This window comes from Acaromyces ingoldii, assembly GCF_003144295.1.
Source record: "Acaromyces ingoldii strain MCA 4198 unplaced genomic scaffold FA10scaffold_3, whole genome shotgun sequence".
Lineage (NCBI taxonomy): Eukaryota > Fungi > Basidiomycota > Exobasidiomycetes > Exobasidiales > Cryptobasidiaceae > Acaromyces > Acaromyces ingoldii.
In genome coordinates, this window is record NW_020290249.1 from 231,013 (window position 1) to 256,567 (window position 25,555).

Here is a 25,555-nt window from a genome sequence, read left to right on the forward strand (position 1 = left end):
GCCAGCATCGTCACCTCTCTCTCTTCACCTCGTTGTTGGCTGTCGTCGAGCGATATATGCACGCACGCTCACACGCGCGCGCACACGCACAAGATTAAACTTTTTTTCTTCCCACCCATGTGGACAGAAAGGGGAGCTCAGCCACTGTGACTTGCGAACGCGCGCGCGCTCAGATCATCGATGACGATGGCCCTTCCCGCCGTCGGCCAGCGCTTCTCCCAGGGCTCGTCGCGCGGCACGGTCCGGTATGTGGGCCCCGTGCCGCCCACTGCTGGTGTCTGGCTCGGCGTCGAGTGGGACGATGCTAGTCGAGGAAAGCACGACGGCGTGCATGGTGGGACGCGCTACTTTACTTGCCGGTGCGTTGCTCCTGCTCTCTTCCCGGGGTGCTGATCAGGAAGCTGACGAGAGTGACTCGCAGAATCAAAGGGTCAGGCTCATTCATCAGGCCCACGAACAAGGTCTCGTACGGCTCATCGTTTCTCAAGGCGCTCAGGCACAAGTACGTCGGAGCGTACAAGCAGCCATCGCCTGACGAGAGAATAGCGTACTCGAGGAGGAACCTGGCCGAGATCGAGGTCGAGATGCCCAACATGGACGCCGTCGCGAAGCGGGCAGAAAAGCTCGGAAAGCTCCGAGAGGTCGGTCTGGGAGGCTGGAGGAGGGTCGAAGGCGCAGAGGAGACGGCTGAGGACCAGGTCGAGGTCGCTCGCGCCTATGATGATGACGAAGAAGAAGTGGAAGGCAAGAAGATTGCAGAGACGTGTGCTAGTGAGCTTCGCTGTTACTTCCTCCTCTGCCCTGCGCTCATGTTTCTCTGGCTAGACATACGATGGCTCGACCTCTCCCGGTCGCTTCTTCCGTCCTGGGCGGAGCTGTCGAGAATCGCCATTGGCCTCCGTCATCTCGACACGCTTGTGCTCCAGTGGGTTCGCCCCTTACCAGCCTCTTCTGACAAGAGATCTGACTGCAGCCGCTCCTGACAGCTTCAATCGCTTCGCTGAGCTCGTCGAGGACAGTGATGACAGCATACAAAGTGGTGCTTTTGCTTCAGTCAAGGATCTGCGCCTCGATGGCTGCGTCATCGACTGGGAGCAGGTTGCACGATTGAGCTGGCACTTTCCGAATCTCGAAGTTCTTCAGCTGGGCAGCAATCGCATCAACCATCTCGGTGGACGACCAGACGTGCCAGTCTTCCCGCGGCTGCGTATGCTCAATCTCGAAGGAAACGAGCTGCACGAGTGGTCAGAGCTGGCGCACTCGCTCGGGACCTTACCGTGAGAGTCCTTGCTTCAAGCGATCTGGTAATGAGGCTGACTCGTACGATACACCATCAGGAACCTTGATCGATTGATTCTCTCGTCAAACAAAATCTCGAGCATCGGAGCGCCTGAGCCAGAGACGGGCAAGCTCTTTGTCACGCTTCGACATGTTTCCCTCGTCGATAACCCCATCGCGAGCTGGAGCGACCTCGAGAACCTCGACAGATGGGTGGCGGGCGGTATTCAGAGCCTCTCCATTGGCGGCGACAGTTGTCCACTGACGTCCGGTGAGTCTCGCTCTGTCCAAGAGACAGATGGACTGCGCGCTGACAGAGACGAGGAATGAAGGCGTCGACTCCAAGGATCTCCGTCCCCTGGCGATTGCCCGCCTCGGCCGCTTGGAGCACCTCAATGGCGCAGAAATCAAGCCAGTGGAGCGGAGAGATGCAGAGCTGTTTTACCTGTCGACAGTCCAAAAGGAGACAGGGTTCTCTCCACAGCAACACCCGCGCGTGCAATTTCTCATGGACAAGCACGGAGTGACTGCTGCGACACCGCAAGAGAAGACAGACGCTGGCACACTCCGGTCCAAACTGCTGAGTGCGTGTCTGGTCCCCGGTCTCCTCCAGCAAATCCCGCCCGCACGCGCTGACACTTTTGTTATTCTGACAGCACTGCGAGTCCACCTCTGTCGCGCCGCGCCGACAGCGAATGCGCCCCACTTGGTGCAGCTCGTCCGCTCCGCCGACGTCGACCTGCTCACGACGGTGCCCCTGCGCGCGCTCCGGACAAAGATGGCCCGCAGCGTCGGCCTGTCCGGCGGCGCAAAGGCCATCAGCGCGCTCTGGGCCCTCCTCGGCCCGCACATTGATGCTGAACAAGCCACAGCGCAGGCACTTCGCGACGAGATGCGGCCAAATGACGCTGCTGCGGCAGCGGCTGCCGAAGAGAGGATCGTGTATGAGATGGACGAGGCAGGAAAGGACCTGAGGGACTACAACTTATCAAGAGGCGATGAGATTGTCATTGTCAGCGAGGATGCAGCAGCAGCTTAACATAATTTTTGATAGACAATGCAAATGGTGACGAGCAAACGTGGAGCTATGCACATGTGAGCGATGAGGCGTAATCGAGATGGCTAAGAGACTATGTACAGAGCTCTATATACATTGGTAGCAAATGGGGCGGGAATGGAGGCAGAGAGAGAGTATCAAGGCAGCTCGAGGAGCCGCTGGAAAAACGTCTTTTTTTTCTTGGTAGCTGCTGGGTCGTCGGCCAACTTGTCGGCGGTGGCAATCTCGACCTGATCGTCCTCGTTGTTGGGCATCTTTGCAAATGACCTGCTGCGACTGAATAGACTGCTGCTCGACTTCTTGGGCGCTCGGTAGGCAGTCAAGGGGTCCTGCTTTGTCTTCGTCTGAGTCTTGTCCTTTGCCGGAGCCTGTTTCGGCTCCTTGGGCAGTGCCTTGGGCTTGCCAGACTTTGTCTTTGCCTGAAAGTCGCGCGGAATGACGTAGGCATCCTGTTCCTCTTCCTTTGGACTACGAAGAGGCTTCTCAGCAGGTACCGGAGACTTGATGCTCGAGGTGCGCTTGCTTGGCTTGACGGCTGCCGCAGCGGCGCTCGGGCTCTTTTCAGCCCCTTTAGCAGCAGAAGAAGGAGAGACAACGGGCACCAGAGCTGGGGCAGCTTTGGCCGGCGTCTCTTCCTCCTCATCGATGCGATCGATGGCGTCCTCGTACGTGTCCTCGCCCGTCACAGCCGTGTCGGTCGACAGGGATCGCTCCAGGGAGCGGAAGGGGATGATGGCAGGGAGCACAGGCGCCCTTCCCCTTCCAACATCCGCTTCACCGTTCTTGTCGAGTCCAGGCACGGCGGGCGCCGGGTAGGGCGGCTTGCTGAAGCTGCGGGGCAGCGTCTTGGTTGTGGCAGCGTCGGCGCCGTTGACGACCTTGGTGCCACCGGTGCCTGCGCTTGAGCCGAGGCTGTTGCGACGAGGGTAGCCTCCGACGAGCGTCGTGGCGTTGCTGTTCAGTCGGCTGTGGCTCGGCCTGGAGACAGATGGCCTGATGAGAGAGGAGGAAGAGGCCAGTGCCACGGCGTCCTTTGCCGTTTCTGCGGCGATGTTGCCTTGCCTCCTGACGACGGTGACGGAACACGTGCCGCGTCGCTCGGCCATGGCATGCTCAAAGTGCGCGTGAAGGTCAACGAGCTGGCGGATGAGGGCGTCGTCCATCGGCTTGCCAGTGCGCTGGTCAAAGAGGCCAGTCGAGCCGAGGGACTCGGGGTGGCTGAAGATGCTCTCGCCTCCGCCGCTCATCACGCTCGCGCGTCCGTCGCTCAGAACCGACATTCTACTCTCCCGTCGACTCAGCCTGTTGTCGCCTGCCTTCTTTGCCGTCGCGTTGCTCGCCCGCCTTGGCCTAGTCTGGACCTCACCTGGCCAGCCGTTTTCGGTCCACTCAGGGATCCACTTGAGCCAGACCTGGGGGAGATACCTGCTCGTGCAGCAGATGTGGACGCACACGTTCCGCTTCGGGTCGAGATACTGCTCCTTGATTGCGGTGAGGGCCTCAATGGCGCCCAGGAGCAGTGTCCTCCGCTGGATGAGGGCCTGTGTGGGCGGGTAGTCGGCATCGTCGGGAAGGTAGCCGGGTGTATCAGGATAGAAGATCTTGGTCTTGTTTAGAGGATGGCCGCGCCCATGATGAATCGTGTAAGCGCCAACGATGGATGGCGCAATGAGGGAGCTATTGGATGCAGTCAGCGGCGATTCCAGATCTATCCAAGGCTCCGGACAACATAGACTCACCCAACATTGATGGCGTCCGAGGCAACGAGAATCGTCAGCGGATAGCCGAGGCAGCGGTGGTGCGCGTCCGGCATGCTGCTCCTCTCGCTCAGCGTCGTCGTCATGTCGGGAAGGATCACTAGATGGAGCGATGATGTGAGTTGTGGGAGAACCTCCTGATTCGACGAGTTTCTCTCTCTCTCCTGAAAGGCCTGTGAGCCAGCCCAGACCCTGAACCTCTCTCTCTCTTACGATAAAAAAAAATCCCCGCGACACTGCGCATAGCGCACGGCACCGTGCACAAATGCATTGGTAAATTTCATCTCTGGCTGCGTGCGATAATGTAGCGCGCTAGTTGGACGGATCGGTGGACCGGCCTGCAGGCCCAAGATATATATTGGCCCTGGATGGCTTTTTCTTTCGCACCAAGCCAATAGTTAGTCTAGATTGGATCTTTTTCAGGCCCCGACTTTCGTCCCTTAGCTTGGGTTCCCGTTGAACAACCTGAGCCCGATGCCGTTCGGCCGGATGCGATGTCTCAGGCTGCAGGCTGTAAATACTGTCCGCTGCAGCGCCAAGATACACGGAGCGGCAATGCTTTGGTCGGGAAGACTTTTTGGAAGGCTGGTTCGATCTCTGTGACGGATGATGCTGTTGACGCTCTTGTCCATCTGCGAATCGGTATGGAAGCAGATCCTCTTTCGTCCGAATCTTGGCGTTTCGGACCAGGAGATCGCCTGCCACAGTGTGACACCGTCATGAGCAAACACTCACTGACATTGAGGGTTCATCCTCGCTGGACTTGGCTGAGGGCACAAGCACACGCAGCTCGACAGACTATGAGGGCTTGTCATTCCAAATGAGATGTCGTGTGCCGTTGGTCTGAGCGGCAGTGTTCGGTGACAACTGGTGCAGGGAGCCGGGCAAATGATTGAAATTCGCCAACACACCACGGTATGCTAATATGTTTGAGATCAATGCAAGGATTACTTGTAGACGACCACGCCCGAGAACCGACAGCTGTGGAAGTCATTTGCGATATCGTTGGGGCTGGCGTCTCGAGTCAACTAGAGGACCCTCCAGAAAGTGCCCCGATTCTGCTGCAGCATGTGGAAGGAGGTCGGGTCGGGCACTCAGCCGGTCCGAGGTTCGAGTACAAACAAGCCAGGCGTCTGTCTCGGTCGACATGACCGACGAGGTGACGCGGTTCGATTGTATACGCTGTGGGCGACCTCCGCCGAACTCACCGACAAGTCAACCCACACCCCACCCTCACTTTAAAGGCTATAATCTTCTAGCCGAAGATGAATGGACAGCACCAATTAAGATGCGATGTGTTCGTGTGGCTCTTCCAAGTACTCCTTAGGCATTGACTCATCGGTCAGCGAAGGATGTCGAGGTCCTGATGTTTATCAGGGCGCTTCCAGCCGGGGAAGGGCGTATCCGCGCCCCGTCTGCGAGATGTAGTCTTTCATCAGCCAATGCAGTAACGTACGCCCAACGTCTCACTCCGCGAGAGACTGCAGGAGGAGGCGCCGAGCCAGACGGAGAAAGCATTTGAATACAAGAGAGGACTCTTTGAGACCCCACTTCCTTTTCCTTTTCCTTACGGTCAAGATGCTCCTCCTCCAGCTTCTCCTGCTCACTTCAAGCCTCCTCGGTGACCTCATCTTCGCTGGCTCTGCATTCTCTCGACCTCGACCTCGACCTCGACCTCTATGGAAGGGAGCATTTGATCACCTGACGCCTGGGCTCGCCGCTGTTCTGGATGGCGACCCTCGACTTAAAGAAGAAACAGTTGGCAAAGTCTCTCGTCTGTTTGTCTATCCCATCAAGTCATGCCGCGGCCACGAGTACGGACCAGGCACGAGCCTCGATATCCTCACTAAAGGCTTCAAATACGATCGACACTGGGTCATCTTCGCATCGAGGGAGGAGGGTGGGAAAGGAGAGAAATTAAGCCTACGGGAAGATCCTCGTTTGACGTGGATCAACACGCACATCGATGAAGAGAAGGGCGTGCTCCGAATCGAGGCTAGCAAGTTGGCCAATGTACCAGACTTGAAAACGCTCGAGATCCCTCTTCAGCCGAGCGCCAAAGAGTTCGAGTCTTGGAAGAAGGTCGAGGTAGAGATGTGGGGAGACTCTTCACATGGCCGTGCAGTCGACTTCAGGAAAGGCGCCGTGCACAAGTGGTTTCAGGACTTTCTCGACAAGGCTGAACAGAAAAATAAAGCGCACAAGGAGTGGCACCAAGTTCAGCTCATACAGCACGACCCTTCGGCGGGACTGACAAGAAAAGTGTATGAGCCATGGAAGCCGGCTCATGACGTCAACAAGATGAAGCCAGACGAGAAAGAGCTATACCTCGAAAACAAGAATCTCGCATTTCAGGATGAATACCAGCTGCACATCACGACGGAATCGTCATTGCATCGCTTCAACGAGGCCATGGTATATCTTCTCCAGAATCGAGAGAAAGACAAGAAAGGTTTGAAACTGCTTACTGATGAGGATCGAGAGAATTGGAAAGATTTCTCGACGAATGAAAAGGACGAGATGAGCTTCAAGATGGAGCTATTCCGACCCAACATCGTCATCGAAGGCGACCACTATGCCTTTGCTGAAGATTCGTGGGATATGATGTGGCTTGGCGAAGAGAGCCAGGGGTGGCAGGCCAAGATAGGGGCAATCTCGAGGTGCAAGCGCTGCGGCCTGATCTATGTCGACCCCATTTCCTCCTTCATACGATTGGTTCCGATGAAAGTCCTCGACCTGTTTCACCATAGAGTCAAGAAAGTAGATGAACCAAATGCGAAAGGGGCGGAAGGAGCGTGCTTCGGCATGATGTTTCGCCCGCTTCGCTTAGATGGAAAGGTGACGAGCATAGAGGATGAAGCGGAAGTAGATGAACATGAAGCTAGAATTGCGCTAGAGGAGAAGGAACGCAAAGGAAAAGGCATCTTGCACTACGGTGGGAGTAGTCAGGAGGAAGAGCTAGAGAACGAGAAGAGCGAACCATACGAGAAGCTAGGCGCCGTCGCCATTGGTGACACCGTGAGAGCGCGCTGGCGTCCGCTCAGTGAAGACGATGAGGTGTTCAGGATCCACGCCAAAGAAACGATCGAGGAGCTCTATGCCAGGGCTGTAAAGGAAAAGAAAGCACGCAAAGAGCGAGCCTCGACTTCCTCTTAGTGCCTTTTCCTTTCTATGACCTTCCCCTCTATTCTGTTCTCTCTTATCACTCTTCTCCACCTTCTAGATCGGTTCCTCCAGTTCCATGGCCTATCCAAAAGCTTTGTCGAAAAGCACGTCAATCCTGTATGATGAGATAAACGAACCAACAGAGAAAAAAAAAAATGAGCCGTCACGTCAGCCTCCGATCTGGGCGTGCATGAAAGGGTCCTTTGCCATCTTGCTCTCTCGCGTGAGGTGACGAAGATCCCTTCTTTAGCCCGAGCCAGGCTTCTTCTTCTCTGCTCCCAACTATCTCTTGTACGCACACTCGCTCACTCACTCAGACAACCGTTTCATCATGTCGAACCCAGCGCAAGGCTACAAGCTCTCTGGCCTCGCCGAGGCAGGCGGAGGCGCTAGCGGCACAACGGGCGAGAACACCGTGAGAATCCATAGCTTTCCCTCTCTGATAGACTCAAGGAGCTCACTTCTCTTGCTCACAGAACCAGACGGCATTCGCAAACCCCTCCAAGGGCCCCGCTGAAGGGCCTGCACAAGAGGTAGCCGGCACGCTTCCCCAAAACTTCAGCTTGGGGCCCACCAAGGCCGAGTCCAAGGGCAACGCCGACGTCCGGACCGTCCCGCAGGCCCACGACGTGGATGAGCCCGCCAACAAGCCCCACTTCCAGGCCCAGGCAAACGACTCGTCCAAGCCAGTCAACTCCACGCAGACAGACCCGGCCGACAAGGACTTTATTGCTTGATCATTGTTTCTGTCCATGTTTTTCGTATCCTTCGTATCCCTAGAATTTAGATTAGAAGTTATTCCTACAACTACTAGCAGTGCAGAAGCTACCAAATGGAGCAGCGCTCCTCGTCGGGCCTGACCATGCGGTCGCCGGCCTTGCATCCAAAGGCCTCCCTAAAGTTCAAGTCATTGGACAGCGCACCAATGACGCGGTACTTTGTCGGCGAGTGCGGGTCTGTCCTGAGCCGGCGGATGGCCTCCTGTGTGCGAATGTTTCTCGCCCATCCGATGCCATAGGCGATAAAGAAGAGCTGGTCCTGGGTGTAGTTGAGCCCTGGGAGGATCGACGCCGGCTCCGAGGAGGTCGAGGCGACGTGGTCCCTCCACGCGCGGAACGACTGGGCGAGACCGCCGGCGTCGGCGACGTCTTCGCCGATGGTGAACTTGGACCGGAGGTGCTGGGGTCGGCCGTGCGTGTCTGGGATCGTGTAGCCAGCGTACTGGTCGACGATGCAGTCCTTGCGCTTCTCAAAGGCCTTTGCCGTGTCATTGGTCCACCAGTCGTGCAGTCGGCCTTGCTCGTCAAAGAGCCTGCCCTCTGGATCAAAGGCGTGCGACAGCTCGTGGCCCGCCACGGAGCCAAAGACGCCGTACTGGAGGTAGGCGGGCCAGAATTCGGAAAAGTACATGGGCTGGAGGATGCCGGCGGGAAAGACGATTTCGTTGTTGCCCGGGTTGTAGTAGGCATTGACCTCGGCAGGGAACATGTCCCAGACGCCCTTGTCGATCTTGCGGCCAACGCGGGCCCAGCTGCGACGGGCCTCGCGGCTCAGGCTCGAGAGCGAATTGGCGAGGTAGTCTTTGCGGTCCACCTTGAGGTCCGAGTAGAAGCGATCGACGTCGGCGGCGTCTGTCGTGTTGGGCGACGAGGTGGGCCAGCCGACTTTGACCGTGACGGCGTCGGCTTTAATCTGGGCCTTGGCCCTTGTCTTGTCGTCGAGCCAGTCGAGCTCGGGGAGGCGCTCCTTGAAGGCGGTGATGATGCCCTCGATGATGTTCTGGGCCTGCTGGCGTGCGTCTTGGGAAAAGGCCTCCTTGACAAAGAAGCGGCCGGCCATGAAGCCGAGGGCCTCGTTGATGCGGCCGAGGCAGTAGCCCTCGCGGTCCACCTTTGCGTCTTCATCGACACCCTTGGACCGGCGGTCGAGTGCATCGATGGGCTTGCGAAGCGGCACCGAGGGGCCCAGGTAGAGACCCAGGGTGCGGAGTGCGGTCCAGGCGAGGTAGGCCTCAATGACGGGCGTCTTTGTCCGGCTGAGCAGCGAGTCGAGCGACTTGACAAACGAGGGTGACTGCACAATGACGCTCTTGGGCACGCGAACCGAGAGTGCCGACAGGTACGTGGGCCAGTCGACCGACTCAAAGAGGTAGGACAGCTGGCGGAGCGAGGTGGGGTTGTACGTCGCCAGGGGGTCCTCGAGGTCCTCTGCCTCGGGCGTGATCTTGGCAATGGACTTTTCCAGCTCGACGACGAGCTTGGCCAGCTTCTTGGCCGCCTTGCCGTTGCTGGACTTGGGTGCCTTGGAGTGACCGACCTTGTCGCTGGAGCCGGCATGCTTGTGCCTGCGCTCAGCCTCGTCGAGGAGCAGCATCGACTGCTCGACGACGTTTTGATAGAATTCGATTTCGTCCTCGTCATCGTAGTAGGCCTTGTCGGGGAAGCCCAGGCCAGAGGGTCCCAGGTATGCGGTCCCAAAGGCCGGGTCCTTGACTGGCTCGCCCTGGACGTCCCACTCGAAAAAGGCAGGCAGGCCACGGGCGTGGGCCCAGGCGAGGGCCTCGGTGATGCGCTTCTGGCGGCCACCCGCCGCGGGGGGCAGGGGACCTGGCGACTTGGTGGGCGGGTGAGGCCGGGGCGAGCGGCTTGGGGGCTGGTTGGGGGGCACGGGCGTGTCGTCAATCTGCCTTGCAAGCGTGGCAAACAGCGGCTCGTCGCCCTTGCCGACCAGGCGCTCGCGGAGCTCGTCGATGACGTCGAGGAGGGGTCCGTCGCCCGCGCGGTCCTGTGCGTCCAGGTCCATACACGACTGGAAGAAATCGCGGAGCTTGGCCTGGCTGCGCGCGTCGATGCGGTCCTCTTCGCTGTTTCCAGAAAGGTGGAGTTTTTTCTCGTCATCGCCAACTTCGACAATGTCCTTGATGATCTGGGCATTGTCGCTCGTGATCTTTTGCGCCATGCCAAAGAGACCCGAGTCGCCCGGGATGGGGTGCTCGCGCAGCCATCCACCGGTCGAGAAGGCATAAAAGTCGTCGCAGGGGTCCACCGTCTCGTCGATGGCGTGGAGGATGTCCGAGGCGGCGAGGACGCAGCGCTGCGAGGTGCATGTAGTCGCTCCGCCAGGGCTGCCAGGCACCTTCCCATCATTGCCATCTCTTCCGCCGCCGCCAATGTGGTCCAGGCGAGACTTTGTCCCGGCATAGAGGCCGACAAAGACGGAAAAGAGGAGGAGCAGGAGCAGCGAAAGCAGCAGGAGGGCCTTTTCGAGCGGGCGCAGCGACTCGGGATGCTTGAGGGGCGCGACGATGCGGTGCCACAGCGAGCCGCGCCGGTCATCGATGTCGTCGACCTCGTCGTCGCCGTGCAGCAGCGGACGGCTCTCGTCGGCGTCGTCGCCCGAGCGTCGTCCGTAGTCTGCCATGGTGTTCTTTTCTCTTTGCCTCTTTGCAGCTGGGGGGAGAGAAGGAAGGAACGGGCGCAAGAGTGGAGCTAAAAAAGGGACTCTTAGCGAGGGCACGCACGGGGCACGCGCGCGCCCGCACACAGAGAAGACGGATGCGCGCGCATTTTGGAAATTGCAGGCTGAGCGCGCATCGCAGCTTCTTCTCATCTCGTCGTCGCATCTTCTCATCTCGTCGACTTTTCTCAGGTAGATCCTCCCTCTGGCATGGCATCGGCTTCGAGTACTTCCGGGGCAGCGTCGCGCGCGGTGTCGGCCTCGCCATCGCGCGGGTCGGGCTCAGAGACAGAGGAGGAGCTGCTGTCCGAGGAGATGGAGTGGGAGCAGATCGAGGCCAGCCTGCGGAGGCCTGGCCGCGGCACCAAGCGCGACAACGACGACGTGGAAGCCAGCACCATCCTCAGCAATTCGTCCCTGACTGCGCAAGATGAGGAGGACGAGGAAGACTACCGAGCTCGGCGCGCAAGGGGAACGCGGAACAAGGGCAAGCTGCCGATGAAGCAGGCGCGGAGGAAGCTGAGCCACCAGGTGGAGCCGGCCTCCAAGGAGCGAAGGACCAAGGGCAAAAAGAGACCAGCGGATACCTCGGACGACCACGAGATTGGCGAAGAGTGGGAGGACCTCAACGGGCTCCGGTGGAGGATGGACGCCGACGGTGAGCGGCGCAGAGCTGCCGTCGTGGTGGAGATGAGATCAAAGTACAACATGGTGAGAGCTGCTCCGCCTGCCTCTGACTGCCTGCCTCTGAGTGCCTGACTCTAACTGCCTGCCTCTGAATGCCTGACTCTGACTGCCTGCCTCTGAATGCCTGCCTCTGAATGCCTGCCTCTGAATGCTCTCTTCAGCCAAAGGACTCGAGGCATCCAGACGCCAAGCTCAAGGTGCCTGTTCTTGTCGAAAAGTTCCTGAGCGAGGCCGAATACGAGGAGGCGCGCGCCCAGAAGCTGCTCAGCTTCCAAGAGGAGGAGCGCCAGCGTGACATTGAGGAGGCGGCCAGGAAGAAGGAAGAGGAGGAGCTGCGAAAGCGGAGCAGCGCCTCTGGCTCCAATCGTTTCCTCGCCACGCCCAACGTGAGTGAAACTTATCGCCTGTCCGTATAGCAGAGGCTGACTGGCTTCCTCGCAGAAAATCAAGCGCAACTTGGACCTACTCTTCTCGTCGCCGGGGCCCTTGCTCTCCCCGCTGGGGTCGCGTAAGCGACACGTCAGCGCGAGCCCCCTCTCCACGAGTCCCCGCCAGTACAAGAAGCTGTCGCTGTCCATGGGCCTGGACTCGTCGGCGTCGGGGACTCCGTCGGCGGAGCAGGAACGGGGAAGTATGGCGCCCCCTGCCGCCGCAACAACGCCTCAGCGCCCACGCGCCCGCTCTGCGTCCCTGTCAGCGCCTCAGGCAGCGACGACGCCCAGCAAGCGGATCCCACTCCTGTCTTCGTCGACGGCCAGAAGGAGCGCGAGTCCATCCAAGATGTACCAGAGCATTCCAGCCTCGCCCGCCTCGTCGCCCTCGTCGCCCTCCTCGACGATCGAGGCAAAGAAGCGGCGCGAGGCCAACCTGCTCCGGCTTCTCCAGCTCGAATGCGACCGGCGCAGACGATCCAAGGTCTGAGTAGCAGTCCATATAGGGATAATTACCGCAGGGAACTACTCTACAGCACATTGTAATTCTCATTTTTGCTCCTTTTCTCCCTGTCTCTTGAGGGCCCCACGGCACCTGTCCTTTGAGCTTCGTTGTTTTATACTCCTGCCACTCATGCCGGCAGCTCGAACTTCTCGCCCTTCATGACCTTGGTAAAGTAGACTGTGCAGGCAGGTACGATAAGCTTAGATGTTTGGCAGGAGAAGGAAAGACACCCACTGTAGAAGAAGTCGAGGTAAAGACCCGTCTGGACGAGACCGGCGAGAATCGAGATTGGGTCGATTGCCTTTTCGGTAAAGTATCTGTTTGTTGCCCATGTTAGCGACAGGAAAGATACACGTGGACTTGACGCAGAGCAAAGGCACACGTCGAGGACTGACCTGTAGATCCAGTTGGGGATGTAGAGGGCCCGGTAGGCGCCGAGGGCAAAGAGGTAGTGCGTCGTGATCGTCTCTGCCTCGCCGGTCCTCTGGAGCATAAAGAGCTGGGGCAGGATGGCCACGGCCTCGAGGTAGATGGAAAAGGCCCAGAGGGTTTCTTTGATCACGCCCAGATCTGGGTTGCGGTAGTGGAACAGGATGGCCAGCACGGCTGCGGGCCCCATGAGGTACTCGAGCCGGATCGTGTCAATGGCTGGGTCGTGCGTGGGCCTGCTTGATCTAATTAGCCGCCGGTTCGCAGTAGTAAAAGAAAAGGACTCACCGGAACTTGATGCGCATGAGGTAGAGGATGTAGACGGAAGAGCCGATGAAGAAGAGCTTCATGATGATACGGTAGAAGCTGTCCTCAACAAAGATGTCGAGATACCGTGTGACAAAGACGACGGTGTAGAGAAGCTGCGTCTTGAATGAGATGCCTTGTGTTTGATGTCATTAGCTTGCGACTACCAGTGACGCTGAGGAGGCGACTCACCCCGGCATGATCTTGAGAGCTGGATCTTGTGGATGAGGATAAAGATGGAGGCGAGGTGACTGAGGTCACCAAAGAAGCGAAAGATATTCATGCTGTCTTCCCAATGCGATGGCGTGGAAGTTTTGAATTGACAGTAGTCGGCGACGGCACAGACCGTGCAGCCAGCAAGAGCCGCACACGTGGAGAACTTTTTTTCAATCTTCGCGTCGCAGAGCTTACAACTTCTTTGGTTCGACAAACGATGCTCACCTTGGTTTCGCGAAGCGCGCTGCTCCGCAGTGGCGGCGCCTCGTCGGCTCGCAGGGCCTACAGCAGCGGCAGCAGCAGCGGCATGGCTTTCCGACCGACGCAGACGGCCCAGCTGGCGTTCCGAGCGTCGACACCCAACCCCATTGCCACGCCGATCCTCGTCGCCGGCTTCGGGCTCGTCGGCGCGGGCATCGCCGCGCAGCTGCTTCGGAGCAGCTCCGCCAACGCCACGGGTCCTTCCGGCGGCAAGTGGATCAAGGGCGGGTTCCAGGGCAAGATGGACAAGAAGGAGGCGGCGCAGATTCTTGGCCTGCGAGAGACTGCTCTGACAAAGGCAAAGGTCAAGGAGGCGCACAGGCGTATGATGATTGCAAACCACCCTGACCGAGGTGGAGCGCCGTACATTGCCAGCAAGGTCAACGAGGCCAAGGTGAGTGCCGTCGTGTTTTGAGCAGGACACAAGTGGCTGAACCGCCTTTCAAGGACCTCCTTGACAAGACCGTTCATCGATGAAAGTCCCGGGCATACTACATTGTGTACTATTGTATAATCTGAGAAACCACCCCTCTGCATCTGACTACTACAATGCCTCCTCGCTGATGGCTTCAATGCGCTCGATGCCAAGATCAAAGTTGTACGAGGCGCCACGCTTGCTGCCCCTGAGCGTCTCCAGACTTGCTTCCAGGTCGCCATCGAGGACCCACTCCCCCTCCTTTTGCGCCTGCTTGAGCGCACCGGGCACCTGGTCCTTCTTCTGGCCCTCGCCCTGGGCTGGCCGTGATGCCAGATTGCCCAGCGGTGGGTTCTCCAGCACCACACTGATCCCCACTGTCCTGATCTTTTCCCTCATCATGGAGATTTGCACCGGCGCCACTTGTCCCGTGTTTGTCAGCACAAAGTCGTCGAGTGGAATGACGACGTCTTGCCACTCGTCGCCCTTTGCCTCGTCGAGCCAGAGCCGGTGCTGAAACAGGTCGCTCGTCACGGGCCCGTCGGTCTGCACATTGACAAAGAACTTGGGTCCGGGTGGCGACGGCTTCCGATCGAGGCCCAGCGCATGCACCGCCCGGCTGTATGAATCCGTCCGATCTTGGTTGCTCGCGGCCAGGACCGAGCGAAGGCCGCCGCTGCCTGCCCCCACTGCTGTTGCGGCGGATGACGACGAGGGCGGTGCAGTAGCAGCAAGCCTATTCCGCACACGGAGCGAGAGGAAAGGATGCATCGTCGTGTCCCAGGTCATGCTCGAAAACAGCGTCGGCCGACTCCTGTTTCGGAACCCTGCATAGCCGCTCCTCTCAATCTTGGCCCCGCGCGGCAGTTCCGAAGAGAGCGTTCCCCAGAATCTCGCCGCAGAAGTCGACCCAGACTCGTCGAGGTCGAGCCTGCACGAGCTGAGACCGCCAATGTCGGCATCGCAGCCCCTCGCAACCTGTGAGAGGTCCTGCGAGCTGCGAAGGGGGTACAGCAGCAGGCGCGAGTCGGTGGCCGAAGCGGTCGGTGGCGAGACCTCCATGCGCATCGACGAGGCAAGAGACTGGCGCGCAGAGTCGAGCGTCCGCGACAACGCCGACCCAATCGACTTGGCGAGCGACATTGTGTCTTCTCTTCTTCCTGGGCCTTGCTTGACCTTGGTGGGCGGAGCGACGCGATCAGATTGTGACAAAGTGCGTGCGGTGGTGATGCTTACGACCGTGCATCGACCAGGCATTCAAAATTTATTTGAGGCTGAGGGACGTGAACCAACTTTCAGAAGATTACAAACTCCCCTCTCAGAAGAATAGACTTTTCCAACCAGTTCCAGAACCAGTTGTATCTGTTAGAACGGCAGAGATTCATTCTGTTGACCATTCTTGAATTTTTGCTCTGTGTAACAAAAAAAGAAAAAAACGAAAGAAAAAACGACTGGAGTGAGATTCGAACTCACGCGTGCGAAGCACAACAGCTTTTCTTTGTCTGCACAAAGTGCTATAATTAGCAGGCTGCCCCGGTGGCCACTGCGGCATCCAGTCCAAACACTATAGCATTTGAGGTGAAGATAATGATTATGATCTTTTGCGCAACCACCCTATGGTTCGCTGGAGTGGTAGGATGCTTGTGTTGCCAGAGCAGCAGAAGTCGGAGGTGGTACGGCATTGGCTGGTGTGAGCCTGGCGAGCACGAGAGCGGAGACGTATGGCAGGCGCTCTGAGTCAGTCCAATCTGTTCCTCCATCGGGCATTTCCTGCTCGCTGAGGGACAACAATCCCAAATTGAGAAGAGGAGCGGGGCCGTGCAGCGAAGGACCGAAACACGTTCCCTTGGTTGCGGTACGCCTCCACCTCAATGCAATTGAGAGCAGAACAAGCTCTGCAGGAAGATTCTTTCGTGTGCCTTGATCGATGATTCGTTGAATGGAGCAGCGCAGAAAGCCGTCTCCTTCTCCGGCGCTTGCGTCTTCCCCTGGTTCCCCTAGTCTTTCCTCTCGGAGAACCACCTCGCTCTCCCCTTCACCTCGCACGCTTCGACAATCGCGACCGTTACTGCTACGGCCACTGTTTGCCTTTGTCATCATTGCTTCGCTCCTCTCGCTCCCTTACTGGACCTTGAAGATGAGGAGCGGAAACATCGGTCTCGCCGCCGCCGCGCTTGTCTCCGCGCTGTGGGCCAGCCCCATTGAGGCCAACAAGCTCGTCCCGGGCTCCACGGCCGACCTGGATGCGCTGGAGCCGTATGGAGGAAAGGACGCCTCGATCCTCCGCCATCCCGCCGACTGGTCGAGGGACGTGTACCCGCTGCAGGTCCACAGCCACAACGACTACTGGCGTGACAGCCCCGTGTACGAAGCGCTCGCCCACGGTGTCATGAGCGTCGAATCCGATGTCTGGCTCAACCCCGACGATGGGGAGCTGTATGTGGGGCACGACCCTTTTAGCCTGTCTGTCGAAAGGACGTTTCACTCCATCACGCTCGACCCTCTGAAGAAGGCCATTGACCAAGCGAACGCGGCCAACCACCTCGTCTCGTCCTCAAACAAGGAGTCGTCGTTCTTTGCGAATCTGCAGAAACAGCAGGTCACCAACCTCAACAAGAGCACGACCCAATACGCCGGCTACTTTTCGGGCGGCGTTGGACTCGCGGCGCCGATCCAGCTGCTCGTCGACCTCAAGACCGAGGGCAACTCGACGTACAAGAAAGTCGTCGAGGACCTCGAGCCGCTGCGAAAGGCCGGCTACCTGACGCGCTACGAGGCCGGCAAGGTCATCCCTGGCCCATTGTTCATTATTGGCACGGGCAACAGCCCAGCAGCCGAGATTGCCGCCGCGACGTCGCGTGCTATCTTTCTCGACTGCCCGCTCGGCGATGCGCTCACAAAGGGCCTCGACGCCCCAGACGGGACGCACTACGAGTACAACAAGACGCTCTGCGGCATCGCCAGCACCGACTTTGAGAGCCTCGTCCCTGGCTTCACGGGCGCAAACGAGGCGACGGACGCGCAGAGGCAGAACCTGACGGCGGCAATCGACGCAGCTCACAAGCTCGGCATCAAGACGAGGCTCTGGGACACGCCGCAGTGGCCCGTCTACGCGCGGGACAACATCAACAAACTCCTCTTTTCGCTAGGATCTGTGAGTTTCTTCTCAGCAAGCGCTGATGGAGTTACTGACTCTTTGCTCAGGACTGGATCAATGCCGACGATCTCGACGCTATTCAAAAATTCTAGACATACTTTATTGATGAACATTTTTCTGCAATTGCAAGACCGGAGGCAACTTCAAGAGATGACGTCTCATTGCGGATGCTCTTTTTCCAAACCTACCCTTGCTGGACTGCCCCTGTGCTTGTGTGGAAGAAGTATTCAACGCTTGTTTAGCTCCCGAAGTCCCTGATCGAAGACGTTTTCGCGACCCCCGTCGGCTACACAGCTCCTCTACGTGTATCATAGCTCCCCACCATGCAGAGTCTTCCTGGCCCCGGCTCATCCGATAGAGCGACATGTATTACCGTGGAAAAAGTTCGTGGAAAAAGAATTAACAAACGCGTCGCAGTCAGATCCACCCACACCAACACAGACGGAGATGTCGTCGTCGTCGGAAGTGCTCGGCGATGCCGCCGTCGCCTCGGCCAGCGACGCGCAGCAGCAGGAGCAACACCCGCACCTCCGCACCGCGGACGTGGGCCTGTCCAACAAGCGCGCCCAGCTGCGCGGGACCGCGCTGGGTGTCTCGCTCGGGCTCGTCTCGATGCTCGTCCTGGGGCGTTCCGGCCGCGTCTCGGCGAACGCAGCCGTCCTTGCGGGGATGGGTGAGTGGGTGGATGTAGGGACCGAGTCTGCAATGGCGCTGACAAGCGCATTCAGCGACGGGCTCGGCGGGAGGCTACATTGCGACGAGGGTCAATCTCCGCAGCGAGCTGCAGCGCTTGGAACAACAGACTCGGGGCCGGCACGACGAGATGGTCAGTCTCGATCTCAAGGCGGGCGCGCAGCGATCTTTTGATGCAGGCGTCGGTGGCCTTTACGATCTGAGAGATCGAGGCTCCACGACGAGGGGTGACCACTGAAATCAAACCACGAGTCACAAGACGACAGCGATGTGGAGATCCTTGGTGATGGAAGGTCATGTTCTACTTTACACGTCCACACTGCTTGTGGAATGGGAAAAGGAAGCATAAGGCTCTAGCGGTCCTCGGCCCACTCGTTCCTGCACAGGGGAACAGAAAATGTCAGCAAGAAGAACAGCAGCAAGTTCGTGACAAGCCCACACTCACTCCTTCCTGATCTGGGCCTCTTCCTCCTCGGTAAAGTCATTGGCAATGTTGAACAGCTTCCGGATCTCCTCTGGCGTCTTTCCCTTGATCATATTTGCGCTGGCAGAGAGAGAGAGGGGAGAGTGTCAGGCCCGGATCTCGTGCACCAAGAACGTGTCACTCACACTGTCTTGCAGCCCACATCGAGCAGGGGCTTAATGTCGAGGTAGTTGGCCGCGAGGATAATCTCAAACAGCATCTCCTGGTCGACCTGGATGAACTTGCTGTCCCAGTCCGAGATCTCCGTCGTGCGCTTGCGCGACTCCTCGGCCTCGTCGGCCGGTGGCGGCGGGTCGGCGCGGTGGTGCGAGCAGTAGTCGAGCACCTGTCCATGCGCCTGTGTGTCAGCGCAATCTCCACGCAATACAGCAAGAAAAACTCACCTTCTTCAAGACGTTCGAGGTGACGTTGGGGAGCGGGATGGGCACATCCGAGTCTCCGAGGTCGTCGAGCATCTGCTTGATGAGGACCGAGCGCTCGGCGACGTCGCGCTCGACGGTAAAGACCTCGTTGTCCGAAGTGGAGAGGGTAGGCATCTAGCAGCGATAGCGTCAGCATATAGACCCCACAAAGGGCTCATGGACTCACCTTGGCTGCTGTTGCTGTGGTAGTGGTTGGTGCTGCTGAGGAACCAGATGCAACTCGCAATGCGACGACGCCAACTAATGCAGCGACCATATGGACGAGGAGCTCACGTGAAAATCGGCCGAATGACTGTGCGCACGGGCCACCCACACTTCGACTTGCAATTGTTTGGTATTTGGCATCTAACAACATGACAACGATGGGTGCTCTACGAATACAGGCCGTCGCCACAGGTGCTGAGGGTGGCGAATACAATCATTCACGAAGGGATCATCATTCACGAGGGGCCGCCGAGGGAGGCTTCCACCCGTGAATTCTGCCCGCCTCGTACAGGTCCTCCAGGACATCGTCCAAGCGATTCTCTCGCTCAAATTGCTGGTAGAGGCGATAGAGCTTGAGCGCAGCGAGGGCGTCCTGGATCGAGTCGTGGCCCTCGGCCATGTTGGAGGGCCCCTGGATGTCCTGCTTGAGGAGAAACCAGGCAAGAAAGCGCAGCGAGAGCTTGCGTGGGTGTGTCGACGAGTGGTACAGATCGACGGTGTCAATGACTTGCGAGGGGGGCACATGGATATTGATGATGCGAAAGTCCTTGCTGAGGCCGTGTCCGACAAAGACGCAGCCCCGGTCGACGAGGACGCGGAGCTTCTTGTAGGCGACCTTGAGTGGGACCAGCGTGTGCTTTGATGTTGCGGGGTCCAAGTCACCCGTTTCAATGCCCGAGAACTGGGTGAGATAGTCGACAATCTTTTCGCGCGTGCGAATATAGTCGTCGACGAATGCCTCGCCCTCCTTGGGTCCCTGGCCGCGCAAAACAGACACGCGGGCCAGCGTCAATCGACTGGGACGAATGAGCCGGCGAGAGCCGTCAGACCTCAGCTCGAGCTCTTCCTGGTTCAAGGCAACAAACTCCGAGTCAATGGCCACGAGGTCACCCTTGGACGGAATCTCGTCGGGGGTGAGGACACTGTGCCGGATCAGCTCCGGATCCCGATGGGCAGAGATGGACATGTCGTGGCAGAGAATGTCGGCGTCCTGGTCCTTGGGACTGTCACTGGCGGCAGGCGCCTCTCTGTCGGTCCGCTCGTAGAACAGGACGGCTGGAATCTTCCACGGCCCCGGGAAGCTCAGCGCCTCGGCCTCAGAGATGGGCATGACGAGAAAGTCGTTGAAGATGTGCCACTGGGCGCCAGGCACCTTGATGAGGGCGCACAGGTGGGGCACGTCCTTGTCAGCCTGGACCTGCACCACGATGGCGCGAAGCGTGTAGATGGCCTGCACTGAAGACGCCTGCTCCTCCTGTGCCTTGTCCTCCTCGGTCCACTGGCCCTTGGCACGGACCTGTTCGCCCTGCACGCTAAGCGAGAGCTGCGGCGGCAGGTAGGCAGACGACGGCTGCTGGGGCGTGCCGCCGAGCCAAAAGGAGAGGTGTTCGGCCGTGTGGACGGCGCAGTTGATGCTCAGCGACGCAGGCAGCTGATCCGTCTCGGGCAGAATGCGCCGGCTTCGCAGCATTGAGGCGGGCGTCTGGCACGATCGGCAGGGCGCCTTGACGTGCGTCTCACGCAGCAGCGAGCCGCGCAGGACAGAGGCAAAGTCAGACGGAGGGGCGAGCTCGTTGGACAGGACCCGCCTGGGATAGGTGAGGTCGACGACGAGCGAGTGGGCCTCGCGGTCGACGGAGGCGCCGCAGTTGGTGCACGTCGTTCTCGTCGCCAGCGCATTTTCAAACAGGCGCCGCACAGCGCCCTTGCCGTCGTCGTCGGACACAGCATCGAGGAGGAAGCGATTGAGCGTCTGGATCAGGTTGCTGTACGCCGCATCCGAGCTTGGGCTGTCGTCCTTGTCCATAAGACCAAGCGCAGCAGCGCGGTCCGAGGCGCCAAAGGCACGTAAGAAGTTCGTGGCCTGGCAATTTGCACCGTGGGCATCCTGCAGCATCTTGAACAAAAAGCCGGCCTGGCACAGCAGGCACTCGTCGCGCTGGCAGTCGCGGCCCTCGATCGCATGCGTCTCGGCGAGGTGGCGAAAGGGAACGAGGTAGTTGAGCGCCTGGAGGTATGCGTTTGCGTACGAGTTGTGGATGTGCGTCTCGAGGCCCGAGTAGTGCGTCTGGTTGAAGAAGCCAAAGTCAAAGTCCTCGACGCCAAACTTGCTGTACTCGATTGTCTTTACGCGGTAGTAGCTCGGCATCGCTGCCTCTGCACCCTCGTCGTGCGCAGTCGGTGTCTGTTTCTGCTTCTGGTCCGCTGCTGCTGCTGCTGCGTTGCCGCCCTCTTGGCCACGCTTCTCGCTTCGAAACAGGGGCACGCCGACGCGTCTCCGCCGCGAGGAGCCCGTCATGGAGGAGTTGTTCGTGGGCAGGACCACGTTTCTTCGTCCACGAAGCTGTCGGGGCAGGGACGCATAGCCGATGTTGTCGTGGGTGCGCATGTTGCCCAGGATGGTCCCGTCGATCTTTGTCGGCATGTTGAACAGCGGCGAGCTGGACGACGTGTAGCGCTCGTAAGGAATGGCCGAGAGCAGCGGTGAGTCGTAGTAGGGCACGCCGATGATCGACAGCGGCGTCTCCGTCGTCCAGTTGACCACGGCGGGGGGGTCGATGAGGTCAGGCCCCTCGGGCGCCGGGGTGGAAAAGGGGTTGAAACGCGACGCCGAAGGGCTGCTGCTCCACAGCCGCAGCGAGCCATCGGCGAGGCCAAAGGCAAGGTAGTCGGCCGACTGCGACATGGCCATCGACGTGAGGGGCGTCGACGAGTCGTTGGCAATGTGCACAAACGTAGACTGGCCCGGGCTGTTGATGTCGACGATCTGGAACTGGCCCTGGGCGGCCGCGACGACGACGGTGGTGGACCGCTTGGGATGCACCGTCATCAGTGCTGGCCCACCGGGCGCGGCAAAGGGGAGCTGGACGAGGACACGCATCGTCCGCACGTCGTGCACCTTGACCAGCGGCTCGGCGACCGGGTGGCCCAGACGCACAGTCCATCCAATCGAGTAGACGTAGTGGGCGTCGGCCTGCATGTCAATGACGCCGCCTGGGTGGGCATGGAGCCGGTGCTCGAGCTGCAGGCTCCTCGGGTCGCGCAGCTGGATGTGACCCGCCGACGTGGCTGCGCAGATGAGCTTGGCCGACTTCTTGACCGAGACGACGGGCGAGTCGGTCGGGCTGCTCCGCATCAGCGAGCCGGTGCCCGAGTGGATGCATGCGAGGGCCGCGTCGCCGCCGACGACAATGTCCGATGCCGACGAGGGCGAGAAACACATCGAGGCCAGCCGTTGCTGTTGCTTCTGCTCGCCACCGCTGCCGCCGCTGCCATCGCGGGGCGGCAGGTCCTTGGCGGCGGCAAAGGACTGCCACCGCGTCAGGCCGTTTCTCGTCGCCGCCTTGACGCCGCCCTCGCCGACGCTGTAGACGGCCTTGTCGTCGACGAGGATGCCCCGCGTGCCCGTGCTCGTGCCTGGATGGGCCTTCCATCGCGTGTAGCGCTGCAGATTGGGCCCGAGATGCGACGCAACGAGGCCAAAGGCCGAGCCAGTCCAGAGCAGCTCCGAGTGCTGGTCGAACTGGGTGCATGTCACGGGCACGCCCAGCGGGCCGTGGTGGGCGAGGATGTGGCCGCACTCGGTCCACGTCGCCATCTTGTCCTGTCCTTGTCGTCGACGATCTAGCCAGACATGCGCATGTGAAGGAACAGGGGCGCTGTTACGGGTCCATTGGGCAACGTTCGGATCCGATCCTGGACTCTTGTGCTCAGATTGGGGGAGACGAGACGCGGAAATTCTTTCTGAAGCTCTCTCCACCTCGAGAAGCGCGCGGGCGCGTGCGCGTGGCTCGACACAGACCAACACTGCATGAGAGATGCGCCCGATCCATGATCCATGACGCAGGACGAAGCGACTGCTGGAAGCACAGCAGACGATAAAGACGTTCGAGATGAAGCGGACGGCTTTCCTCTTTGGCCATTTTCAAAAGATCATTGAAGATCTCGTGGGTGTGTGCCTTCAATCGAACTCATCACCTGCACCCCCCCACAGCTGACCCGCATGGCTACTCAAGCGACGAGAATGTCGGACAGGCTGCCCGACATGCAACGGGCCGTCGCCAATGCATCTCGACTCGCTGCCTCTGTGCACGAGCTGCAACGCTCTGACGATGACGACGACGACGCGGCGCTTCTCGTCCACGTCACTGTGAACGAGGGCGCAGGCGCGGCCAACGACGCCGCGCGCTACGTGACCGACGAGCGCAGCGACATCTCGTCGGTCCGACCGATGCTGCGCTCGATGCGCGCGTCCGTCACCGCCGAAAGCAAGGCCCTACTGCAACCCCTGCAGCCGCCGTCTGCGTCGGGATCGAAAGAAAAGGTCTGGCCATGCCCTGGGCCCAACCCGTTCCACGACACGGACCTCGTCCCGTGTGAGCAGTTGCACTTCTACTTCTAGGCATGTTGGGAGATAATTTTGCTGACAATGTCCAAAAAAGACCTGAGAGAGAGAGGCATTGTCCAGGTCGTCATTTGCGGCATCGCCACCACGGGCGTCGTCCTCTCCACACTCCAGGGCGCACTCGACGTGGGGCTGCACACCGTCGTCGTCAGCGACGCGTGCATGGACCCGGACCCGAGTCTGCACCAGGCCATGTTGAGGTGCATTTGCCTTCCCTTCTTCCTCTACCCAGCTTGACTGACGACGCGAGACCGCATCGGCACAGCTACTTTGCAAAGAGGGGTCAAGTCCTCACCACCGACGAGATCACTCAAGGCAGCGCGCTCAGAGACCTGCTGCACTGACTGGGCCTTTGTAACTGTAGATAGTGGTATATGCGGAAGCATCTCTAGTACATCCCCCCTCTCAAGAAAGCTTCTCGATGCGCTTTGCCAAGCCCTCGATCCTGGCCTCGACCGACTCCAGGTTGGCCTTGACCCTCTGCTGGTTCTCGCGCAGGCTGCCCTCGACGTTGGACAGGACGACCTTGAGCTCGTCGTGCGTCGTCTCGCTCGTCTTTGCCGCCACAAAGAGCTCAGAGACGTCATCGGAGAAGCCGGCGGCCGAGGCATGGAGCGACGAGAGAGAGTGGAGGCGCGAGAGGAGCGTGGGAGCCAGAGGCATCAGCGTCTCGAGGCGCGAGAGCAGCGCGAGGCCCGCCTCGAGCTTCGTCAGTGTCTCCGGCGAGAGACCGCCGGCCGTCGGTGGGGAGCCGCCGGCACCCAGGAGGGGCGAAGTGGCACCATCGAGGCCGTTGGATGGCCCAGCACCCACGGCGAGCCGGCTCGAGGAGGCATCTAGCTTTCGGCGGGCCTCGTGCACCCTCTCGAGCTCCGAGACGAGGACCTTGACACGGCGACTGATGCCGTCGAGGTGGCGGGGATGGGTGAGGAGCGTGAGCAGGTGCTCGATGCGGGCCAGCGACGGCATAAGCGGTCGAGCGAGAGACTTTGCCTGTAGGATTTGATCAGCATACAAGAGAGAGAGACACACAGACGTGCATGGACCCACCTCGTCCTGTGCTGCATCGCGTATCCCCACCAGATCCTCGAGCCCAGCCAATCGACGGTCCAAGCTGGCCATCTTGACGCCCTCGCCATCCATCTGACCTGCCTTGGCCAGCTGACCACCCTCGTCAGCAGCCTGTGTGTTGCTGCTTGTACCTTTGCGACTGTCGATGCTGATGCTGCTCAGCGACTCGAGCAGCTTTCGGGCCTCTCTCTCCCACTTTTGCGACGCCGCGGCATCAAGACCCACGTCGGCAGCCTGCGAGGCCCGCTCGTCAAGCTGGCCCAGCTGGCCCCTCAGAGACTTAAGCTGCCCGAGCAGCGTCGCAGGTGCAACTGCGGCTGCTTCTTGCCCATCATCCCCTTCGCTTCCCCCCTTCTTTGACCCTGACGACGAGGGAGCCGACTGTAGCTCCGTCTCGACCTCGTCCATCTCCATGCGCAGCCGCCGGAGCCGGTCCAGCGGAGATTCCTTTGGTTTTTTGGCCACCTCATGGAAGCCTTCTTCGCCGACCTCGTCGCCCAACGTGGCACGGTAGCCATTGCCAAACCCTAGCTCGTACCTCGTTGCCTCGATGGCCGTCGAGGGAGGAGGATAGTATTGCTCCTTTTTCCGCCTGCGGTGAATGGCCGGCGAGAAGTCTGACAGACAGGGACATTAGCTTGCTTGTGGAGTCCAAGTCAAAGAATGTAGTGGAATACCAACCTACACCCCGCCCATCGAGGCCTGTGGCATCCCGGAACCTCTCCATGGCCTTGTCGGCATCGATGGGCACCCGCTCAATGTCCGGATTGGCCTCTCCCTGGGGGCTCTTTTTGCCTCGGTCCCGCGCTCCCCGCTTTCCTCTGCCTGCCCCATCGCCTCCGCTGTCGTCATCTTCGTCTTCGTCATCCTCGTCGCTCGACTCGCTGTAGTCGCCTCTCCGCCCACCACGCCGCCTCGGAGAGGCCGGCGACGTCTCGTACACGTCTGGCGCGCCAAAGTCCTGCCGGTCGAGAAGCCTCTGCTCAGCAAGTATGTTCCCATTGCGCAGCGCTCGGGTACCACTCACCACGTCTTCCAGGTCGGCAAACTTGCTGCTCGACATGCTTGTCTTGAACTTGCTGAGGACTGACACCGACGAAGACCAACAGAAACACTGCGAAACGAGACGCGACTTTCCCAGAGAGACGAAACTTTC

General features: G+C 59.6%; 14 protein-coding genes across 14 annotated transcripts; 8 read left to right on the plus strand and 6 right to left on the minus strand.

Moving 5' to 3' along the window:
• The first annotated feature begins 168 nt into the window (after positions 1-168).
• On the plus strand, positions 169-2,358 carry FA10DRAFT_266381 (hypothetical protein). Its single transcript, XM_025521467.1, has 7 exons — positions 169-359; positions 422-771; positions 826-925; positions 987-1,277; positions 1,338-1,549; positions 1,611-1,862; positions 1,935-2,358. Exons 1-7 carry the CDS (start codon positions 187-189, stop codon positions 2,315-2,317), a joined length of 1,761 nt encoding a protein of 586 aa, XP_025377031.1. The 5' UTR covers positions 169-186; the 3' UTR covers positions 2,318-2,358.
• Positions 2,279-4,290, minus strand: FA10DRAFT_266382 (hypothetical protein). Its single transcript, XM_025521468.1, has 2 exons — positions 4,075-4,290; positions 2,279-4,012 (listed from the first exon to the last, which is right to left on the minus strand). The coding sequence occupies exons 1-2, from the start codon at positions 4,176-4,178 to the stop codon at positions 2,473-2,475; spliced, it is 1,644 nt and encodes a 547-aa protein (XP_025377032.1). The 5' UTR covers positions 4,179-4,290; the 3' UTR covers positions 2,279-2,472.
• Positions 4,291-5,614: 1,324 nt separating this feature from the next.
• FA10DRAFT_293516 (hypothetical protein) lies at positions 5,615-7,248 on the plus strand (the record flags this gene model as incomplete). The annotated part of the gene is made up of 1 exon (XM_025524427.1): positions 5,615-7,248. The coding sequence occupies exon 1, from the start codon at positions 5,671-5,673 to the stop codon at positions 7,246-7,248; it is 1,578 nt and encodes a 525-aa protein (XP_025377033.1). The 5' UTR covers positions 5,615-5,670.
• A 202-nt stretch (positions 7,249-7,450) lies between these two features.
• FA10DRAFT_279145 (hypothetical protein) lies at positions 7,451-7,994 on the plus strand (the record flags this gene model as incomplete). The annotated part of the gene is made up of 2 exons (XM_025523519.1): positions 7,451-7,672; positions 7,734-7,994. Exons 1-2 carry the CDS (start codon positions 7,589-7,591, stop codon positions 7,992-7,994), a joined length of 345 nt encoding a protein of 114 aa, XP_025377034.1. The 5' UTR covers positions 7,451-7,588.
• Positions 7,995-8,007: 13 nt separating this feature from the next.
• On the minus strand, positions 8,008-10,707 carry FA10DRAFT_266383 (zincin). Its single transcript, XM_025521469.1, has one exon. The coding sequence runs from the start codon at positions 10,675-10,677 to the stop codon at positions 8,083-8,085; it is 2,595 nt and encodes an 864-aa protein (XP_025377035.1). The 5' UTR covers positions 10,678-10,707; the 3' UTR covers positions 8,008-8,082.
• A 575-nt stretch (positions 10,708-11,282) lies between these two features.
• On the plus strand, positions 11,283-12,396 carry FA10DRAFT_266384 (hypothetical protein). The gene is made up of 2 exons (XM_025521470.1): positions 11,283-11,786; positions 11,842-12,396. Exons 1-2 carry the CDS (start codon positions 11,535-11,537, stop codon positions 12,319-12,321), a joined length of 732 nt encoding a protein of 243 aa, XP_025377036.1. The 5' UTR covers positions 11,283-11,534; the 3' UTR covers positions 12,322-12,396.
• FA10DRAFT_251015 (putative ERD2-ER lumen protein-retaining receptor) lies at positions 12,318-13,372 on the minus strand. Its single transcript, XM_025519586.1, has 5 exons — positions 13,264-13,372; positions 13,054-13,207; positions 12,732-13,001; positions 12,571-12,653; positions 12,318-12,513 (listed from the first exon to the last, which is right to left on the minus strand). Exons 1-5 carry the CDS (start codon positions 13,352-13,354, stop codon positions 12,464-12,466), a joined length of 648 nt encoding a protein of 215 aa, XP_025377037.1. The 5' UTR covers positions 13,355-13,372; the 3' UTR covers positions 12,318-12,463.
• A 222-nt stretch (positions 13,373-13,594) lies between these two features.
• Positions 13,595-13,963, plus strand: FA10DRAFT_229649 (hypothetical protein; the record flags this gene model as incomplete). The annotated part of the gene is made up of 1 exon (XM_025518799.1): positions 13,595-13,963. The coding sequence occupies one exon, from the start codon at positions 13,595-13,597 to the stop codon at positions 13,961-13,963; it is 369 nt and encodes a 122-aa protein (XP_025377038.1).
• On the minus strand, positions 13,861-15,143 carry FA10DRAFT_266387 (NADH:ubiquinone oxidoreductase complex I intermediate-associated protein 30). Its single transcript, XM_025521471.1, has one exon. It carries the CDS (start codon positions 15,104-15,106, stop codon positions 14,093-14,095), a length of 1,014 nt encoding a protein of 337 aa, XP_025377039.1. The 5' UTR covers positions 15,107-15,143; the 3' UTR covers positions 13,861-14,092.
• A 957-nt stretch (positions 15,144-16,100) lies between these two features.
• On the plus strand, positions 16,101-17,212 carry FA10DRAFT_259819 (hypothetical protein; the record flags this gene model as incomplete). The annotated part of the gene is made up of 2 exons (XM_025519990.1): positions 16,101-17,117; positions 17,168-17,212. The coding sequence occupies 2 exons, from the start codon at positions 16,101-16,103 to the stop codon at positions 17,210-17,212; spliced, it is 1,062 nt and encodes a 353-aa protein (XP_025377040.1).
• Positions 17,213-17,357: 145 nt separating this feature from the next.
• FA10DRAFT_266389 (hypothetical protein) lies at positions 17,358-18,516 on the plus strand. The gene is made up of 2 exons (XM_025521472.1): positions 17,358-17,793; positions 17,849-18,516. Exons 1-2 carry the CDS (start codon positions 17,568-17,570, stop codon positions 18,049-18,051), a joined length of 429 nt encoding a protein of 142 aa, XP_025377041.1. The 5' UTR covers positions 17,358-17,567; the 3' UTR covers positions 18,052-18,516.
• On the minus strand, positions 18,069-22,668 carry FA10DRAFT_279152 (hypothetical protein). The gene is made up of 6 exons (XM_025523520.1): positions 19,164-22,668; positions 18,886-18,899; positions 18,681-18,833; positions 18,423-18,622; positions 18,259-18,357; positions 18,069-18,191 (listed from the first exon to the last, which is right to left on the minus strand). Exons 1-6 carry the CDS (start codon positions 22,519-22,521, stop codon positions 18,167-18,169), a joined length of 3,849 nt encoding a protein of 1,282 aa, XP_025377042.1. The 5' UTR covers positions 22,522-22,668; the 3' UTR covers positions 18,069-18,166.
• On the plus strand, positions 22,669-23,988 carry FA10DRAFT_266392 (Isochorismatase hydrolase). Its single transcript, XM_025521473.1, has 4 exons — positions 22,669-22,870; positions 22,940-23,299; positions 23,366-23,528; positions 23,594-23,988. Exons 2-4 carry the CDS (start codon positions 22,948-22,950, stop codon positions 23,670-23,672), a joined length of 594 nt encoding a protein of 197 aa, XP_025377043.1. The 5' UTR covers positions 22,669-22,870; positions 22,940-22,947; the 3' UTR covers positions 23,673-23,988.
• FA10DRAFT_266393 (hypothetical protein) lies at positions 23,674-25,505 on the minus strand. The gene is made up of 4 exons (XM_025521474.1): positions 25,427-25,505; positions 25,081-25,360; positions 24,379-25,016; positions 23,674-24,321 (listed from the first exon to the last, which is right to left on the minus strand). Exons 1-4 carry the CDS (start codon positions 25,460-25,462, stop codon positions 23,734-23,736), a joined length of 1,542 nt encoding a protein of 513 aa, XP_025377044.1. The 5' UTR covers positions 25,463-25,505; the 3' UTR covers positions 23,674-23,733.
• Positions 25,506-25,555: the final 50 nt, after the last annotated feature.

Excerpts from the sequence above, each read along its gene's own strand:
- FA10DRAFT_266382 (XM_025521468.1), bottom strand. The coding sequence starts at position 4,178 with ATGACGACGACGCTGAGCGAGAGGAGCAGCATGCCGGACGCGCACCAC. Across the intron at positions 4,013-4,074 it reads TCGGACGCCATCAATGTTGG|CTCCCTCATTGCGCCATCCA; the intron begins GTGAGTCTATGT and ends TGCATCCAATAG.
- FA10DRAFT_266381 (XM_025521467.1), top strand. The coding sequence starts at position 187 with ATGGCCCTTCCCGCCGTCGGCCAGCGCTTCTCCCAGGGCTCGTCGCGC. Across the intron at positions 1,550-1,610 it reads CAGTTGTCCACTGACGTCCG|GCGTCGACTCCAAGGATCTC; the intron begins GTGAGTCTCGCT and ends CGAGGAATGAAG. Across the intron at positions 1,863-1,934 it reads ACTCCGGTCCAAACTGCTGA|CACTGCGAGTCCACCTCTGT; the intron begins GTGCGTGTCTGG and ends TTATTCTGACAG.
- FA10DRAFT_279152 (XM_025523520.1), bottom strand. The coding sequence starts at position 22,521 with ATGGCGACGTGGACCGAGTGCGGCCACATCCTCGCCCACCACGGCCCG. Across the intron at positions 18,623-18,680 it reads CCTCGAACGTCTTGAAGAAG|GTGCTCGACTACTGCTCGCA; the intron begins GTGAGTTTTTCT and ends GCGCATGGACAG. Across the intron at positions 18,358-18,422 it reads GATGTGGGCTGCAAGACAGT|CGCAAATATGATCAAGGGAA; the intron begins GTGAGTGACACG and ends TCTCTCTGCCAG.
- FA10DRAFT_266389 (XM_025521472.1), top strand. The coding sequence starts at position 17,568 with ATGTCGTCGTCGTCGGAAGTGCTCGGCGATGCCGCCGTCGCCTCGGCC. Across the intron at positions 17,794-17,848 it reads AGCCGTCCTTGCGGGGATGG|CGACGGGCTCGGCGGGAGGC; the intron begins GTGAGTGGGTGG and ends AAGCGCATTCAG.
- FA10DRAFT_251015 (XM_025519586.1), bottom strand. The coding sequence starts at position 13,354 with ATGAATATCTTTCGCTTCTTTGGTGACCTCAGTCACCTCGCCTCCATC. Across the intron at positions 13,208-13,263 it reads GCTCTCAAGATCATGCCGGG|GCATCTCATTCAAGACGCAG; the intron begins GTGAGTCGCCTC and ends ATCAAACACAAG. Across the intron at positions 12,514-12,570 it reads TTACCTCGACTTCTTCTACA|TCTACTTTACCAAGGTCATG; the intron begins GTGGGTGTCTTT and ends CTGCCTGCACAG.
- FA10DRAFT_266393 (XM_025521474.1), bottom strand. The coding sequence starts at position 25,462 with ATGTCGAGCAGCAAGTTTGCCGACCTGGAAGACGTG. Across the intron at positions 25,361-25,426 it reads TTGCCGACCTGGAAGACGTG|GACTTTGGCGCGCCAGACGT; the intron begins GTGAGTGGTACC and ends CTCGACCGGCAG. Across the intron at positions 25,017-25,080 it reads CCTCGATGGGCGGGGTGTAG|ACTTCTCGCCGGCCATTCAC; the intron begins GTTGGTATTCCA and ends CCTGTCTGTCAG.
- FA10DRAFT_266383 (XM_025521469.1), bottom strand. The coding sequence starts at position 10,677 with ATGGCAGACTACGGACGACGCTCGGGCGACGACGCCGACGAGAGCCGT.
- FA10DRAFT_266387 (XM_025521471.1), bottom strand. The coding sequence starts at position 15,106 with ATGTCGCTCGCCAAGTCGATTGGGTCGGCGTTGTCGCGGACGCTCGAC.
- FA10DRAFT_266392 (XM_025521473.1), top strand. The coding sequence starts at position 22,948 with ATGTCGGACAGGCTGCCCGACATGCAACGGGCCGTCGCCAATGCATCT. Across the intron at positions 23,300-23,365 it reads CGACACGGACCTCGTCCCGT|ACCTGAGAGAGAGAGGCATT; the intron begins GTGAGCAGTTGC and ends TGTCCAAAAAAG. Across the intron at positions 23,529-23,593 it reads CTGCACCAGGCCATGTTGAG|CTACTTTGCAAAGAGGGGTC; the intron begins GTGCATTTGCCT and ends GCATCGGCACAG.
- FA10DRAFT_266384 (XM_025521470.1), top strand. The coding sequence starts at position 11,535 with ATGCCTGCCTCTGAATGCTCTCTTCAGCCAAAGGACTCGAGGCATCCA. Across the intron at positions 11,787-11,841 it reads GTTTCCTCGCCACGCCCAAC|AAAATCAAGCGCAACTTGGA; the intron begins GTGAGTGAAACT and ends GCTTCCTCGCAG.